Genomic DNA, 19,389 nt, shown 5'->3' with positions numbered 1-19,389 from the left:
ATTTTTAAAGTTTTTGGATGCTGTGAAAAAAACTATGTTCTATTAATCCCATCTGGGAGACCTCTGGAGTTGATATTTTGCAGAAAGTGCTCAATACTCACTAATGAAAAACTGGGGGGAAAACAAACAGCCCTGCTCTTCACAGCATCCAAGGGCTCAATCACACAGTAACTGCATTTTAACTCTGCCCAGGACCTCTGCTGACTTGATAACAAGAGATTTGGGTTGAAAAGGGTATGTAAGGGGTGAGGCCACTGTGTACTGTTAATGTATTGACTGTAGGTTTGTGTGTCTTAACCACTGGAATAAGACAAAGTACAACATAATTCTGCTCATATGTTATCGTTAAAAAGGCCAGTTCTAAAGTCTTACTTTAAAACACACTATTCTATACTCTATCCACTAAAATCCTTTGGGGAACTGCCAATCTGCACAGTATGTTCGTGGCATTAATTCTTTAATGAAAGCACATCCTGCTCATATATACATTCTGAGAATAATGTTCAAATGTCAGACTATCTCACCTGAACACTGACTTGCAAAATGGGAAATCTTAATATTCCTTTCCAAAGGGAAAAACTAAAATCTCTCAGTAAATTCCTTTGGAAAAGTACCCATATTCTAAAGAATGATATACATACAATTATTCAAAAAAAAGTCAGAGCTTCTTTCAGAATTACCTCATAAATGTCATGGGGAAACAGCACTGACTACAGACTGCGGGCTACAGAAGTATTTTACCAATGCCAAATCTCCTGATGTTGATCATTGTCCTATGGTGATACAAGAAAAGGCCCTTGCTCTCAGAAAACATATACTGCACTATTTGAGGTTCTATATGATGTCCCCAGTTTACTCTCAAACAGATGAGAAAAAACATATCTAGATAAAAGGTGAATATATATAGATAAGAGGTGAATAGATATAGATATTTATATATAGATAAAAGGTGAATGTTAGAGCAAATGGGGCAAAATGTTAGTAACTCTGAATCTGGAAAAAATCTATATGGGAGTTCTTCATACTATTTGTGTAACTTTTCTGTAAGTTTGAAATTATACCCAAGAAAGTTTTTGTTTTTTTAACCTAGTCACAAGAATGCATCCTTGCTGTGTGGACTTACCTGTCTTTCGCTCACTCGAAGAGGGCCAAACACAATACACTGGATTAGCTTAGCCACCAACATCAAAATGCAGCAAGCAGTATTCACTAGAACCTGTACACAAACCAAAGAAAGGAAGTTTATTTCCTCTTGTTGAAAAGTAAATGCAGCTCTAAAAATTTTCTATTGGGAATTCAGCCAACATTCTAATGACTGAACCTTTCCAGTTTTCTACCAGTACAAGATCAGCAACTTCTGAAGAGGCACATTTTTATAGGTGGTAGGGGTATGGATGAGGAGTGGGGAGGAAAGGTACCAGCTTGGTGGTTAACTCACAGAGCCCTGTCCCAATGTGTACCCTTCAGAAAGCCATCATCCCCTTCAGTCTTAACTGAATTGAGCGTAAACTCTGCACTGCATGTGTAAAACCGTATACACCTTAGAAAACCGTATCTCCGAGGCATATCAATTCTCACATTAAGATTTTGAACAGTCTAGAAGAAAACTTTCCCAGAAAATGTAGTTATCATGAACAGTAAAAGTCCAGCACCCAAACTTCCTACGCGGTTCTGTTCAAAAACAGGAAATAGGGAGAAGAGGGTGAAGGGTCACAAAGAGTCTACCAGATCATGGAGAATTGAGAATCAAAAACATACACATTTTCAAATATACTGCAATGGGACAAAAGATACCTGTGCTTGGTGCTGGCCTTAAAGGAAAGGTTCCGGGGCATTTGAGGGGAGCAGAACCAAGAAAGCAGGAAGAAAGAAAACTGGCAGGAGGAGCTGAGAACTGCAACCATGAGACGCCAATGACAGTGCAAGGCCTTCTTCACCAGCGAGTGGAGAATTTCCTTAGTAACCAAGAAAGACCTTACACCCAAACAACAAATCTAATGCTTACAAATGAAACTGTGGGCTGCCCCAACTCAGAAGTTAGTCTGGCACACCACCTTACTGATGCTCCAATGATTTTTAAAACCAAAGAATCTGAAAAAGCCAAAAGGACCTTGATGCAGAACTGTACCGAGGACTTTTAGTTAGAGCAAATGAAAATGAACACCAACGACAGAACAGACTGAAGTAGTCTGTTCAGTCTTTGTTTCACTAAGTGTACAGGAAGGTGGAGGTGCCAGATTCCTCTTCCCAGGTCATCCGTCCCTCTACTTCTAAAAGAAGCAAACGATGTTTTCAAAATGAGTAAATAAAGGAAGGTGACAGAAGAGGGTAATATAAGGAAGGAAACTCCCTAGGATCTCTTCAGGTTCCTCTTTGTACTTGACATTACCCAGCCCTTTGGTAACCCTGATGCAATATGTATCATGAACGGTAGCCCTGATTCATTACAAAAGAATAAATTATGTTTAGTTACATTCTGCCTGTCTAATGGGACAAGGAAGCATGGGATGTATTTTCAAAGAACTAAAACAAAAATAGTGCTGAAAAACGAAACTGTTCTGGTAATTAATTTCTTCAGATAACCGGAAAAAAACCGAAATTAGCTATCCAAAACATCCTAACCTCCTTAAGTATTGTGGAACAGCCCTATTCAAAACATTTCAACAAATTGGATAGAATACTAAATTTTAAGGAGATGAAATGGATGTTTAAAAGGCTCATCTTCCTTGTGCTCTAAATCAGTTAGTGGGAACCCCAATCATGTCACTTAAGGAAAAAATGCCATAGACAAAACTACAACCACAGTTCCTCATGCCATATACCCCAGCTAAACCGGATTTTTAAAATCAGCCAAACACCCATTCTCAGCCTAATTACAACACAATTTTTTTAAAAGTCTTCCTGTTTTTGCAGGTAGGCATATGAAATGCAGAAATAAATTCAACATATTTAGCACCTACCGGAGAAGGCAATGGCACCCCACTCCAGTACTCTTGCTTGGAAAATTCCATGGATGGAGGAGCCTGGTGGGCTGCAGTCCATGGGGTCGCTAAGAGTTGGACACGACTGAGCGACTTCACTCTCACTTTTCACATTCATGCATTGGAGAAGGAAATGGCAACCCACTCCAGTGTTCTTGCCTGGAGAATCCCAGGGACGGGGGAGCCTGGTGGGCTGCAGTCTATGGGGTCACAAAGAGTCGGACATGACTGAAGTGACTTAGCAGCAGCAGCAGCACCTACATGTTAAAGGTATGTGGGAGGTTAAAAGAAATGAAGTTGATTTGGACCCTGCACTCAAAGAGCTGTTAGGATCCACAGGACACAGAACTTGGTCAACATCTAACAGGCCAAGCCAGCTGCTCTCCTGAGAACAACAGGAGAAATCAAATTTAGGGTCACTCAACCATTTCTCTAACCTAAACAGTTTTCTCACATACCCTGGGGTAAAAAATAAGCAATAAAGTATCACTTCTCATTTAAAACTTTTTTTTCAGTTTTCCTAAGTTCAAAGATAAGGTATAAAAACTTTGTAACTCTGATTTACCAAAAAAAACAAAGGTGAAAGTCTCTGATAATTCCATCATTAGTAGATAATCATTTCTACTTTAAATATAAATGGAAGATTTAAAAATTAGCATGGCTAAGAAGGGGGAAAGATATTGATACTAGTAAACTGATATTAGGAAGAGATTTTACATAAAAAAGAAAAAGATAATATTTTGTGAACTTTATATGAAAGTGAAAGCTATACAAGATTGGAAGTAACTAAAGATTTTAAGATCATGAAAATGTGCTTTTAAAACACCTCAGTTCAGTTGAGTTGCTCAGTCATGTCTCACTCTTTGTGACCCCATGGACTGCAGCATGCCAGGCCTCCCTCTCCATCACCAACTCCCAGAGTTGACCCAAACTCATGTCCATTGAGTCAACGATGCCATCCAACCATCTCATCCTCTGTCGTCCTCCCCTTCACCTTCAAGCTTTCCCAGCATCAGGGTCTTTTCAAATGAGTTAGTTCTTTGCATCAGGTAGCCAAAGTATTGGAGTTTCAGCTTCAACATCACTCCTTCTAATGAACACTCAGGACTGATCTCCTTTAGGATGTACTGGTTGGATCTCCTTCCAGTCCAAGGGACTCTCAAGAGTGTTCTCCAACACCACAGTTCAAAAGCATCAATTCTTCAGCACTCAGCTTTCTTTACAGTCCAAGTCTCACATCCACACATGACTACTGGAAAAACTATAGCCTTGACTAGACAGACCTTTGTTGGCAAAGTAATGTCTCTGTTTTTTAATATGCTGCCTAGGTTGATCGTGAAGAGCTGGACACGACTGAGTGACTTCACTTTCACTTTTCACTTTCATTCACTGGAGAAGGAAATGGCAACCCACTCCAGTGTTCTTGCCTGGAGAATCCCAGGGACGGGGGAGCCTGGTGGGCTGCCGTATATGGGGTCACACAGAGTCGGACACGACTGAAGTGACTTAGCAGCAGCAGCAGCAGCAGCAGGTTGGTCATCACTTTCCTTCCAAGGAGTAAGCGTCTTTTAATTTCATGGCTGCAGTCACCATCTGCAGTGATTCTGGAGCCCCAAAATATAAAGTCTGACACTGTTTCCACTGTTTCCCCATCTATTTGCCATGAAGTAATGGCACCAGATGCCATGATCTTAGTTTTCTGAATGTTGAGTTTTCAGCCAAATTTTTCACTCTCCTCTTTTACTTTCATCAAGAGGCTCTTAGTTCCTCTTCGATTTCTGCCATAAGGGTGGTGCCCTCTGCATATCTGAAGTTATTGGTATTTCTCCCAGCAATTTTGATTCCAGCTTGTGCTTCATCCAGCTCAGCATCTGGCATGATGTACTCTGCATATAAGTTTAATAAGCGGATGACAATATGCAGCCTTGACGTACCCCTTTCCCAATTTGGAACCAATCTGTTTTTCCATGTCCACTTCTAACTGTTGCTTCTTGACCTGCATACAGATTTCTCAGAAGGCAGGTCAGGTAGTCTGGTATTCCTGGCTCTTGAAGAATTCTCTTCTACTTACAGAAAAAAATGTCAATTTCACACATACTGTCATTCTAATACATATATAAATTTCAAAACTGACAGAGTCTTGAAAAATTGAAAATACAGGAAGAAACATAATTCAAGATATCTTCATTTAAAAGTAAATCCCTGGATTAACATATAAACACTATCATATATAAAGTGCTGCCCTGATAGCTCAGTTGGTAAAGAATCCACCTGCACTGCAGGAGACCCCAGTTCAATTCCTGGGTCAGAAACATCCACTGGAGAAGGGACAGGCTACCCACTCCAGTATTCTGGCCTGGAGAATTCCACGGACTGTAGAGTCCATGGGGTCGCAAAGAGTTGGACATGACTGAGTGACTTTCACTTTCACTATATATAGAATAGATTGGCAACAAGGACGTACTGCACAGCACAGGCAACTCTACTCAATATTCTGTAATAACCTATAGGAGAACAGAATATGGAAAAGAAGGGACACATGTGCATGTGTAACAATCACTTAGCTGTACACATGAAACACAACACTATACAGCTACTATATTCCCTATAAAATTAAAAGCAAATCGCAAATCAGACCCCACTAGGTCATCAGTGATATTCCTACAGAAACAACACTCCAGTCCATATTTAAACCAATAAAACCATGACAAACCTTCTCACCTTCAATAATCAAAATGAGACTCACTTTCAACAGGCCTAGTCTGAACTTGATCGTTACAGACCACAATAAAAGTACTAACCTCCTTCTATAATCCTCCCTTGTGGGCAGAATCCAAACTTACATGTAAATAAATCTAAGTTTAAGGAGCTCACTGGAACACTGTTTATAACACTAGAAAAATTGAAAACAATTACATGACCATTAGGGAGAATCGTTCAATAAAGTATAAAAACAGCCACTCAATGGAATTCAATGAAGCCAGGAAAACTAACTCAGAAGTTCTACATTTACTAGCATTATATAGAATCTTCAAGATAACTTGCTCACTGTAAAAAAGCAAAGTGTAGAAATGTGATTACTATGCTACTTTCTGTGTAAAAAAGAAAAGAATATGTATATATACTATGGGCTTCCCTGGTGGCTCAACGATAAAGAATCCATCTGCCAATGCAGGAGATGTGGGTTCAATCCCTGGGTCGGGAAGATCCCCTGGAGAAGGAAATGGTAACCCACTCCAGTATTCTTGCCTGGAGAATTTCATGGACAGAGGAGCCTGGCAGGCTATATAGTCTCTGGTGTCACAAAAGACTCAGACATGACTTAGCGACTAAACAACAACAACATATATACCACATTGTATATATACTATATATATCTGTGCAATATGTTAATGCGAACTGCATCAAGGACTAGACCAATCTGGGTATTTCTTAACTTTCTACTTAACACCAGCACCAATTACAAGAAACTGGTAAGGGCCACTTCGAGGGGAGGGAGGCAGGTCAGAGGGAGAGGGAGATTTTCTTTTCATTGTAGACATCACTTGTGCACCTTTTGCCTTCTGCACCATAAGCATACATCATTTATTAATTTTTTTAAGTTAAGAATCTATTGGAAAAAAATAATCTATTCAAGTTTAGAATCTAACCTGACCAGTTCTGAAGTTTCACATTACTTTTCTCATTGTACCACGGGAGACAGATAAGTAACAAACCCAAACTGGGTAGCCTGAGTCACAAGTTGACCTGGTATAACACACGGTATTTCTACCATATTAAAATACTTCAGAAAAGTTTCTCCTTTAGCAGTGTTTAAAAAAAAAAAACTTTAATATTTTTTGAAAATCTCACCAAATGCCTTTTTCTTGTCTACACAAAATAAAAACAAGTTTTCCTAGTCCTTGAGTAGTCTTAACGAAACAGACCAGGTAGTAATGACCCAAGGGACCCTACTGAAGCAAGCTTAAAGTAATTCCCTTTGCTCTGCTGCTGCTGCTAAGTCACTTCAGTTGTGTCCGACTCTGTGCGACCCCATAGACGGCAGCCCACCAGGCTCCCCTGTCCCTGGGATTCTCCAGGCAAGAACACAGGAGTGGGTTGCCATTTCCTTCTCCAGTGCGTGAAGGTGAAAAGTGAAAGTGAAGTCGCTCAGTCATTTCCGACTCCTAGAGACCCCATGGACTACAGCCTACCAGGCTCCTCCAACCATGGGATTTTCCAGGCAAGAGTACTGGAGTGGGGTGCCATTGCCTTCTCCGTCCCTTTGCTCTAAGGCCCCATAAGAAAACTTTTCTCCCAGAACAGCTCTACTGTTCACCTAGAAGAAACAGAAACTAAGTTATGAGACAGGCTGGTCTGCGAGGAAGAGAAGAGGTGCTGACAGACAGCTTGGCCATGTTTATCTCTGTGTGACCCCGTGGGTGTTTCTGATTCTATAAAATGCGGGCTACCAATGGGTCATTGTATATTCCTGATGGCTCAGACGGTAAAGCGTCTGCCCGCAATGTGGGAGACCCAGGTTCGATTCCTGGGTTGGGAAGGTCCCCTGGAGAAGGAAATGGCAACCCACCCCAGTATTCTTGCCTAGAAAACTCCATGGACAGAGGAGCCTGGTGGGCTACAGTCCATGGGGTCGCAAACAGCTGGACATGACTGAGCAACTTCACTTAATGGGGCATTATTCATGACCTTGTGACAAAATGCAATTCAACTCCCAGTAACCCATTCAAGGATACAATTGATATGGATATTACTTAGTCTCCTACTTAACACCAACACTACCTACCTCCCAGCCCTCACCCCCACGACACACACACACAAACACATCTTTTATCAGTGTCCTCTTTTAAGGACACTCAGTTCAGATCAGTTGCAGAGTCATGTCCAACTCCTTGCAACCCCATGAATCACAGCACGCCAGGCCTCCCAGTCCATCACCAACTCCTGGAGTTTACTCAAACTCATGTCCATCGAGTCAGTGATGCCATCCAGCCATCTCATCCTCTGTCGTCCCCTTCTCCTCCTGCCCCCAATCCCTCCCAGCATCAGAGTCTTTTCCAATGAGTCAACTCTTCGAATCAGGTGGCCAAAGTACTGGAGTTTCAACTTTAGCATCAGTCCTTCCAGTGAACACCCAGGACTGATCTCCTTCAGAATGGACTAGTTAGATCTCCCTGCAGTCCAAGGGACTCCCAAGAGTCTTCTCCAACACCACAGTTCAAAAGCATCAATTCTTTGGCGCTCAGCTTTCTTCACAGTCCAACTCTCACATCCATACATGACCACTGGAAAAATCATAGCCTTGACCAGACGGACCTTTGTTGACAAAATAAATGTCTCTGCTCTTGAATATGCTCTCTAGGTTGGTCACAACTTTCCTTCCAAGGAGCTAAGCGTCTTTTAATTTCATGGCTGCAGTCACCATCTGCAGTGATTTTGGAGCCCCAAGAAATAAAGTCAGACACTGTTTCCACTGTTTCCCCATCTATTTCCCATGAAGTGATGGAACCAGATGCCATGATCTTCATTTTCTGAATGTTGAGCTTTAAGCCAACTTTTTCACTCTCCACTTTCACTTTCATCAAGAGGCTTTTTAATTCCTCTTCACTTTCTGCCATAAGCGTGGTATCATCTGCATATCTGAGGTGATTGATATTTCTCCCAGCAATCTTGATTCCAGCTTGTTCTTCTTCCAGCCCAGGGTTTCTCATGATGTACTCTGCATAGAAGTTAAATAAGCAGGGTGACAATATACAGCCTTGACATACTCCTTTTTCTATTGTGAACCAGTCTGTTGTTCCATATCCAGTTCTAACTGTTGGTTCCTGACCTACATGTAGGTTTCTCAAGAGGAAGGTCAGGTGGTCTGGTATTCCCATCTCTTGAATAATTTTGCACAGTTTATTGTGATCCACACAGTCAAAGGCTTTGGCATAGTCAATAAAGCAGAAATAGATGTTTTTCTGGAACTCTCTTGCTGTTCCCATGATCCAGCGGATGTTGGCAATTTGATCTCTGGTTCCTCTGCTTTTTCTAAAACCAGCTTGAATATCTGGAAGTTCACGGTTCACATATTGCTGAAGCCTGGCTTGGAGAGTTTTGAGCATTACTTTACTAGCGTGTGAGAAGAGTGCAACTGTGTAGCAGTTTGAGCATTCTTTGGCATTGCCGTTCTTTGGGATTGGAATGAAAACTGACCTTTTCCAGTCCTGTGGCCACTGCTGAGTTTTCCAAATTTGCTGGCATATTGAGTGCAGCACTTTCACAGTATCATCTTTCAGGACTTGAAATAGCTCAACCGGAATTCCATCACCTCTACTAGCTTTGTTCATAGTGATGCTCTCTAAGGCCCACTTGACTTCACATTCCAGGATGTCTGGCTCTAGATGATCACACCATCGTGATTATCCGGGTCATGAAGATCTTTTTTGTACAGTTCTTCTGTGTATTCTTGCCACCTCTTAATATCTTCTGCTTCTGTTAGGTCCATACCATTTCTGTCCTTTATCGAGCCCATCTTTGCATGAAATGTTCCCTTGGTGTCTCTAATTTTCTTGAAGAGATCTCTAGTCTTTCCTATTCTGTTGTTTTCCTCTATTTCTTTGCACTGATTGCTGAGGAAGGCTTTCTTATCTCTCCTTGCTATTCTTTGGAACTCTGCATTCAGATGCTTATTTCTTTCCTTTTCTCCTTTGCTTTTCACTTCTCTTCTTTTCACAGCTATTTGTAAGGCCTCCCCAGACAACCATTTTGCTTTTTTGCATTTCTTTTCCATGGGGATGGTCTTGATCACTGTCTCCTGTACAATGTCATGAACCTCCGTCCATAGTTCATCAGGCACTCTATCAGATCTAGTCTCTTAAATCTAGTTCTCACTTCCACTGTACAATCATAAGGAATTTGATTTAGTGTAGTGGTTTTCCCCACTTTCTTCAATTTAAGTCTGAATTTGGCAATAAGTTCATGATCTGAGCCACAGTCAGCTCCTGGTCTTGTTTTTGCCGACTGTACAGAGTTTCTCCATCTTTGGCTGCAAAGAATATAGTCAATCTGATTTTGGTGTTGACCATCTGGTGATGTCCATGTGTAGACTTTTCTCTTGTGTTGTTGGAAAAGGTGTTTGCTATGACCAGTGTGTTCTCTTGGCAAAACTCTATTAGCCTTTGCCCTGCTTCATTCTGTATTCCAAGGCCAAATTTGCCTGTTATTCCAGGTGTTTCTTGACTTCCTACTTTTGCATTCCAGACCCCTATAATGAAAAGGACATCTTTTTTGGGTGTCAGTTCTAAAAGATCTTGTAGGTCTTCATAGAACTGTTCAACTTCAGCTTCTTCAGCATTACTGGTTGGGGCATAGGCTTGGATTACTGTGATATTGAATGGTTTGCTTCAGAAACAAAGAGAGATCACTCTGTCATTTTTGAGATTGCATCCAAGTACTGTATTTCAGACTCTTTTGTTGACCATGATGGCTACTCCATTTCTTCTAAGGGATTCCTGCCCACAGTAGTAGATATAGTGGTCATCTGAGTTAAAGTCACCAATTCCAGTCCATTTTATTTCACTGATTCCTAGAATGTCAACATTCACTCTTGCCATCTCCTGTTTGACCACTTCCAATTTACCTTGATTCATGGACCTAACATTCCAGGTTCCTATGCAATATTGCTTTTTACAGCATCAGACCTTGCTTCTATCACCATTCACATCCACAACTGGGTATTGTTTTTGCTTTGGCTCCATCCTTTCATTCTTTCTGGAGTTATTTCTCCACTGACCTCCTGTAGCATATTGGGCACCTAACAACCTGGGGAGTTCCCCTTTCAGTATCCTATCATTTTGCCTTTTCATATTGTTCATGGGGTTCTTAAGACAAGAATACTGAAGTGGTTTGCCATTCCCTTCTCCGGTGAACCACATTCTGTCAGACCTCTCCACCATGACCCGCCCGTCTGGGGTGGCCCCATAGGGCATGGCTTAGTTTCACTAAGTTAGACAAGGCTGTGGTCTGTGTGATCAGATTGACTAGTTTTCTGTGAGTATGGTTTCAGTGTGTCTGCCCTCTGATGCCCTCTCACAACACCTACCATCTTACTTGGGTTTCTCTTACCTTGGACGTGGGATAAGAGATGGACTGCAACACTGGAATGTTACTTTTCTGCAGGCCCCAGTGACAAGCATAAAATGCCAATAATGCATTCCCCTCCTTATTACACTGATAATTGTGTTCGTCTTTTCACAACATTGAGGAAATAAATGAGATTACATATATAAAGCACATAGCACACATCTAGCAAGCAATTCAACAGCTATCTCCTTGCCCCTCACTCTAGAGATTTTTCCTGTATTTTTCGGTTGTTTATCTAGGCTTATGTCCTATCATTTACAAGTTTACTCTTTTTCTTAAGTTGCCCCAAACATTTCTGGAGCTAACATTTTTCTCTCTTCTTTGGAATATTCATCTTATCAACATTCAAACCTAGCAAATTACTTTCAGTTCTCAAGTTGTATAATTATGTGAAGATGGGCTCTTTAAGGCAAGAGTCAGAAACTTTTTCTCTAATGGGCTATTAGACAGTAAATATTTTAGGCTTTGTAGGCCACATGCTCTCAGTCACATAGTCTTCCTTTAAAAAAAAAATTTTTTTTTAATGTAAAAACCAATATTAGCTAATAGGCCAAATGGGCCAACAAGGTTTGCTAATCTCTGCTCTCAGTGATCAGTTCTCTTTTATCCATTTTCATTTTCGGTGACTTTTTCCTTTGACATTTCTATTTCAACTATTCTATTTGCATCTAATTAAGTCATCAGAACCTTAAAATTTGTTCCATATTTCTGTTTCTCTATTTTACCACTTCCTGCTCTTACCATTTTAAAAGCAAAAATAAAAGTGTAAGAAAAAAAAAAACAGAACGGAACAGGAAAAAAAAAAAAAACAAAAAAAAGGAGAAAATAATGAAACTAATGAGTAAGATTAGCAAAGTTGAAAAGCCAGAAACACCTGAACAATTCAAAACAATGATGGAAAAGGATCAGGAGACACTTTAATGGAAGGGACATCTGAACAATGTAAAATTAGCCTAGAAATAAATAACAAAATAAAACCTAATCTGGAATGAAAGTTTGGAATGGAAGTTCTAGAAAGACATAAAGAAAAAAACAATCAAGACAAATCTGGGTATTTGTTAAGAGTAACACACTGAGAACCTCCCCTCAAACCTGTTCTCAATATCCATGCCAGAGGGCCACCAGGAGAGCTCTCCTCGGAGCTGGAGTCTTTAATCCATCTTCCCCACTGCTGCCACAGGTGCCCCCTGAAAAAATCCTCTCATCATGACAGCGCCTTCTCCCCTCTACTCCCACTGAAACCCTTCTGCCCATGAAATAACGTTCACACTCCTTAACAGAGCAGGCAAGGTTTACATAACCTGACCTTCACCCCCTACCCCATCCTCTCCCTGATCAGCCCATCCTCTCCCTGATCAGTTTCTCAACCATTAACGAGAGGAAAATCACTAGGACATTAATTAGAAAGAAGACATATTCCTAGCTATTTTCATCTAAACTGTGCCCTATGAAAATAAGTTTTAGAGAGCAATATGCAAAATAATAGCTAGCAGGGTTTTACAAACTGGCAGAAAGATTTTTTTGTCTTGCTTGTTTTTTAAAAACTGAATGAGTGTCCTTGGGCAGAGCAAAAAAAAACAAAAACAAAAAACAGGATCCATTTTAACAAAGACTCCACCATGTATTCACTTAATTATGCTATCTGGCAGGTCTCAGAGGAAGGCTTTGGAGATTGCAACTCCTATTCCGCTACTAGAGCAGAAACTTAAGTAATGGGTGATGAGGAAAACTGATAATGCACACATGGAAGGTCTGAAGTGAAGTGAAGTCGCTCAGTCGTGTCCGACTCTTCGCGACCCCATGGACTGCAGCCCACCAGGCTCCTCCGTCCATGGGATTTTCCAGGCAAGAGTACTGGAGTGGGGTGCCACTGTCTTCTCCGAGGAACCAAGGAAAACCAAGATAAAAGTGTGAAAACCACAGAGGAAAAGATGGAAGAACAGCAGCAAGACCAACTGAGAAAAGAAAAAAAAATCATCCACGGAGAGGAAGAAATCATAAACTCACTGGAGGCAAGATCTCTGTTGAAAAAGCTGGGAAGAAAAGGAAATTTTCTTAAAAATCATAATTTTCACAGAAAATCAACAGGCTTTAATGTTTTATGTTTATGTAATGTTTTATGAAGAGGTGCTAACCTTGGAACTGGAATGAGTTTTGTACAAAGAGACTGGGGGGGTAATCATTAAACAATACTGCTGCTGCTGCTGCTAAGTTGCTTCAGTTGTGTCCGACTCTGTGCAACCCCACAGACGGCCTCCCACCAGGCTCCCCGGTCCCCACTCCCCCAATATTGGAGTGGGTTGCCATTTCCTTCTCCAATGCATGAAAGTGAAAAGTGAAAGTGAAGTTGCTCAGTTGTGCCGGACTCTTAGCGACCCCATGGACTGCAGCCCACCAGGCTCCTCTGTCCATGGGATTTTCCAGGCAAGAGTACTGGAGTGGGTTGCCATTGCCTTCTCCGATTAAGCAATACTAGTAGCAGCAGCAGCAGCAGCAGTTGTTAAACACTATAGCAGTTCCATCTCAAAGGCTTACTTGTATCTTATACTTATATATATATATATATCAAAGACTATATTATAATCTCAACATTTGACAAAAGCACTCTTCACATTACTTTATCTAATTAAAATGCAAAAAACAGATTTTTAAAAATCTAGGTTTAACATACATTAAACAAGAGACATGGGTTGAGTTCTTTCTCTTTTCCCTTCTTCCCTACTCTAAGGTTCAGCTTTACACAGCAGTGGAAGAAGGGAACCTCACCCTTCCCTTCCTTCTACTAATCTCTTCATCAGAAGGACCAAGAGACTTAATCTACACCCACAGAGTTCATAAATCCCACTGCTTCCTGATGAAGCACAGTGGGATTAATTACAACAAATGAGCTGTGTATCATTCCGTATACTTGGAATATTAACCCCAGTCATTTACAGCCGACTCTCAACCGAAATGGGAACTTACAGGAGGAGACAAGACTCAAGACACCACAGCAAACCCTAGGGACAGACTTCAGTCCCAGAACAACTTTTCCTGATCACTGTGGGATTTCTATGTGGCATTCAAAGGCCAAGTTGGAAACCAAGTTCCTTAGCCAAAATACTGCTGATCTGCCCGCCTGAAATTATCTGTTCTAATAAGTGAAACTAGCATTTATGCCTCCTAAACGCTGCTTATCTTACACTGGCAGACAAACTGGAAACCTTGTTTTAACATGGATCACTAGCAGGAGAAACCCTGAGTTAAAATGAAGAGACATCTCCCGACTCCAAATGTTTTGGCTGCCTTCAGACATCAAAGGAAACTTTCATGAATCACCAGGTAAAAATCAGCAGGAAAGGAAGCACAGTCTTGTATTTGTTGTAGGTCCACTCAGAGAGGACAATAATAAAGAAAGAAAGAAAAAAAAACGCTGTGGGAGACGGTCCCTCTCCAAACAACGTCCAAACACACTCAGATGCCCAAAATTCTCCTATGCTCAACAACTGAAATTCTGTCTCTTTTCTCTTTACACGTGAAACGCGATAACATCTCCCTGCCTGACCGCGTCCGAAAAGCCTTCCCAACTCCGGGGTAACTGACTGCCCTTTGAGGTCTTCCAGTTACTTCCTGGTGGCCCCCCAGCAACCCCAACTCGGCCCCCCATATTTTACTTCTCCCCGGATTCCCAACCCTCCCCCACCTCCTCCCCCCGCCCGTCCCTGGCCGGCCGCCGCGTTCCCTTGCGCCCCGCCCCCTGCGCCTCCCCAACCGCGTCCCAAAGTCCCTTCCTCAGGCCCTCAAAGACCACCCGCCCCCGGGGACCCGCTGCCCCTCACGACCCCACCGCCACACCCCAACCCTCACCGGGTCCCACGGAGGCCGTACGCGGGCGGGCCCCCCCCACCGCCGCCTCACACTCCGGGGTCCGGGGGGGAGGGGACCCCGGCCCCAGCCACGCCCCCCACAGATAATGGGTGACATGGCGGCCCCCACCCCTCGCCCCGCTGCGCTCCTCCTCGGCGGGCCCGGCATCCTCGCTCACCCACACGAACAGGCTGTCCGAGAGCAGGTACTGGGCCACGTCGCGGGCCCGGGGTCCCCCGGCGCTCGGCCGGACGAGCGCGGCCGGGTCTGGCTGCACCGGGGCCGTTACCGGCTCCGCCTCTGTGGGCCCGGGCCCGGGCCCGGCCTCGGGCTGACTGAGAGCGCGGTAGGCGCTGACGATGGTGCCGACCAAGGCCAGGCCGCTGAGGCCCGTGTAGGTGCGGAGGCTGGGCCAGGGGAAGCGCTCGAGGAAGAGCAGCGGCATGGCGGCAGCGGCGGCTTCCAGCCCCCAGGTCTCCCCGCGCTGCGGCCGGGTCCCGGCGGCCTCGCGAACGGCGCCCACGAGCTCTGGCGTCGCCGCCGCCGCCACCGCGCCGGGCCGGGCCGGGCCGCTCCTGGCCGCTCCGCCCCGCGCCGCTCCCGCTGCTGCCCCTGCCGGCGCGGAAGAGCCTCGGCTGGCTCGGGGCTGGCCGCCGCCCCCAGCAGGGTGCGGGCGGGACGGGCGCGGGGGCGCGGCCTCGGTCCCCCGCCCCCAGCGGCCGCGCTGCCGCCTAGTTGGCGGAGGCCCCGGCCGCAGGCCCTGCGGCCCAGCACCCAGCATTATCTTCCGCCGACACTCTAGCTCGGCCTGGCCCGCGGACGCTTAGGGCACCCGCCCCAGGCCGGGCCCAAGCGTCACTCAGGCCCGACGGCGCTGACGGGCGGTCGAGCGCTGGCCGCGTGGGCCCACCCGCGGGACGCGGGGACCCGGGCCACCGGGCGTCCGGCCACTTGTCCTTAGTTTCCTTAACCTCCCCGTAAGCAGGTTACCCCAGAGCCTCCCTGTGGGCCTGGGAGCTTCCCAAGTGGCTGAAAGAGGAGACAGTGCTCAGGGAATAATAAAAGCCCTGGCCCCATGGAAAGACAATAAATCAACACTCTCAAATTCCTCTTAAATAAAGTTTCTGCTGTTTACTAGTAACACCCGGCGAAGTCTAAAGTGAACCTGATTTCAGTTCAGTTCAGTCGCTCAGTCGTGTCCGACTCTTTGCGACCCCTTGAACCGCAGCACGGCAGGCTTCCCTGTCCATCACCAACTCCCGGAGTCCACCCAAACCCAAGTCCATTGTGTCGGTGATGCCATCTAACCATCTCATCCTCTGTCGTCCTCTTCTCCTCCTGCCCTCAATCTTTCCCAGCATCAGGGTCTTCTCAAATGAGTCAGCTCTTCATATCAGGTGGCCAAAGTATTGGAGTTTCAGCTTCAACATCAGGAAATAAAAATGTGTTCCCTCATACCCCAGGTAGGAATGTAACATAGTGAGGATATTTTGGAAAGTGATGTCAGCTCTTCAAAAAGTTTAAACCTAAGAGTGACCATTTGACCTAGCAATTCCATTCCTAGGTGGTATACCCAAGAGAAATGAAAACACACTGCCACACAAAACGTCCACACAAATGTCAATAACAACGTTATTCTTAACAGTCAGAGTTAGAAACAACCCTAATGTCACTCAAGGGACGAATAGATAAATAAGGGATTACCCCCTAAAATGGAATAGTAGTCAGCCATGAAAATGAAGTAGGAAAACATGCTGCAAGGACAACGCTTGAAAATGTGCTAAGTATAAGCATAGACACAAATGGGCACATAGTGCAAGTCCATTTATATGAAATGTCCAGCATAGGCAGAAACATAAAGTAGGTTAATGACTGATGAGCAATAGGGAGATGAGGAAACAGGTATAAAAGCTAAACATGGATTTCTTTTTGAGGTGATGAAAATGTTCTAAAATTTTAGTGACTGTAGCAGAACTCTGAATATACTAAAAATCTTTATTTGTATAGTTATATGGTGAATTATGTAAATTATAGCCCAATAAGGCTGTCACAACAAAAAAGACAGAAAAAAAAGAACTACAGAACAAAAGTGCTACCTTGGGGGGTAGCACTTATTCCTTGTTGTATCTCTAAGGCCTTGACAAGTGCCTGATGTAGAGTAGGTGTTCAGCAAATATTTGTCGAGTCTTACAAACTTTCAAAGGCAAAAGACTAAATTATGTTCAAAGTCTCATGCCTAGTATTCTAATACTAAAAATTTATTAGTTAGAAAACAAAAGATGGTTCAGCTCAAGGTTATTACTATCCAATTTGCAATATTTAGAAACATCCTATTAAAGGCCTTGTGATGAACACAACAGTTTGGCTTTTACCAGGGAGGGAGGATGAGCGCCTACACACACACACACTTTTTCATATGAGATCTGTATGATTACACTTTCGGTGCCCTTTGATTCTCTATCTGCAGCCATTTGATTAAAATGCTAAACTTACAATTGTATTGGTAAATTAAAATTTCACTTTGAAAAAGGGATGTAATTTTCCACAGAAGTAAATGTTCTACTTTATCTGACTCTCCCATAAATTTTAAACCACACTATCCTACAATCCACATTCAATCCAAGTCACAATACAGTTACAAAATATCATACACCAAACTTGTCAAATCTTAATGGGCTATTAAGACATGCAGATGACACCACCCCTATGGCAGAAAGTGAAGAGGAGCTAAAAAGCCTCTTGATGAAGTGAAAGAGGAGAGTGAAAAAGTTGGCTTAAAGCTCAACATTAAGAAAACGAAGATCATGGCATCTAGTCCCATCACTTCATGGGAAATAGATGGGGAAACAGTGTCAGACTTTATTTTGGGGGGCTCCAAAATCACTGCAGATGGTGACTGCAGCCATGAAATTAAAAGACGCTTACTCCTTGGAAGGAAAGTTATGACCAACCTAGATAGCATATTGAAAAGCAGAGAAATTACTTTGCCAATGACGGTCCGTCCAGTCAAGGCTATGGTTTTTCCAGTAGTCATGTATGGATGTGAGAGTTGGACTGTGAAGAAAGCCGAGCACGGAAGAATTGATGCTTTTGAACTGTGGTGTTAGAGAAGACTCTTGAAGAGTCCCTTGGACTGCAAGGAGATCCAACCAGTCCATTCTAAAGATCAGCCCTGGGTGTTCTTTGGAAGGAATGATGCTAAAGCTGAAACTCCAGTACTTTGGCCACCTGATTCAAAGAGTTGACTCATTGGGAAAGACTCTGATGTGGGAGGGATTGGGGGCAGGAGAAGGGGACCACAGAGGATGAGATGGCTGGATGGCATCACCAACTCAATGGACGTGAGTTTGAGTGAACTCTGGGAGTTGGTGATGGACAAGGAGGCCTGGCATGCTCAGATTCATGGGGCCGCAGAGTCGGACACGACTGAGCGACTGAAATGAAGGTACAATATTCTACCATCTTGAATTCGAAGTGCTATACTCTGAATTGTATTTTGAGAGAACCATTACTAAGTGTTAAAACTAGGCAACCTGTTTTCTGGAATGACATTGTATTTAATAATAGCAGCTTTTAACATTTGATTCTGACTATATAATAAGCATGGCTTCCTGGCTCAGTGGTAAAGAATCTGCCTGCAATGCAGGATATGCAGGTTCAATCCCTGGCTCAGGGAAGATACCCTGGAGAAGGAACTGGCAACTCACGCCAGTATTCTTGCCTGGGAATCCCATGCACAGAGGAGCCTGGGGGGCTACAGTTTACTGGGTCACAAGAATCGGATGTGATTTAGTGACTAAACAAAATTTTATAGTCTAAATATTAAACTTTCAGAAGCCTGAAATTCCTGAAGATTCAATATGAGAATATGTGACATTAACCCAACTAAATGTTTTTTTATTTGCATTTTAAGATTTTAGAGGTTGGTGTCTAGACATTTTACTAGGGTAATAATTAGTATTTGTTCTACCAACATTTTGTCCTTACCCACTCTAAGTAGGTAGCCAGGCTTTGCACATCCTTCCCGCAAGGATTTTTTTTCCCAAGGATAGAACTCATTTTCTAAAGTCAACCAATGCTCTTGGTTCTTGGTACTGCTTCCTGCATCATCACGGGAGCAGGAAAGGAAACAAGACTCAGAGGGATGAATACTAGTGTGCCTAGGAAGGTTGGACCATAAGCATAGGAGCCACTTGCATCATCTGGTTCTAAGGCCTGTGTGACAGGGAGGCAATTGGATGAATATTCATGGAGTCCATGATGGTAGCTAGAGGTCTCCCCACCTCCACCTTCATTTCAGAGTACCATTTATCCTTCCTGGATTCTTACAACTTTGGGTAGGCCCCTACTCCCAATAATGACTGAGACTGAATTCCCTGCCATCTTTATAGGATGGGGGCTCTGATCTGGCTTGATTTAAAGGAAATAAATGTAG

The 19,389-nt window shown here is 43.4% G+C and overlaps 1 protein-coding gene across 1 annotated transcript in view; it reads right to left on the bottom strand.

The window, feature by feature from the left end:
- The window catches only part of AMFR (autocrine motility factor receptor), a 44,753-nt gene extending 28,995 nt beyond the window's left edge, over positions 1-15,758 (bottom strand). The window contains exons 1-2 of the mRNA XM_069549883.1: positions 15,133-15,758; positions 1,124-1,216 (exon numbers count right to left, since the gene is read on the bottom strand). Of these exons, the coding sequence (XP_069405984.1) occupies positions 1,124-1,216; positions 15,133-15,735 (696 nt within the window). The 5' untranslated portion in view covers positions 15,736-15,758. The remainder of the gene's footprint in view (positions 1-1,123; positions 1,217-15,132) is intronic.
- Positions 15,759-19,389: the final 3,631 nt, after the last annotated feature.

This window comes from Ovis canadensis, chromosome 14, assembly GCF_042477335.2.
Source record: "Ovis canadensis isolate MfBH-ARS-UI-01 breed Bighorn chromosome 14, ARS-UI_OviCan_v2, whole genome shotgun sequence".
Taxonomy (NCBI): domain Eukaryota; kingdom Metazoa; phylum Chordata; class Mammalia; order Artiodactyla; family Bovidae; genus Ovis; species Ovis canadensis.
The sequence above is the reverse complement of the archived record's forward strand: the minus strand, read 5'-3'. Positions and strand labels throughout refer to the sequence as shown.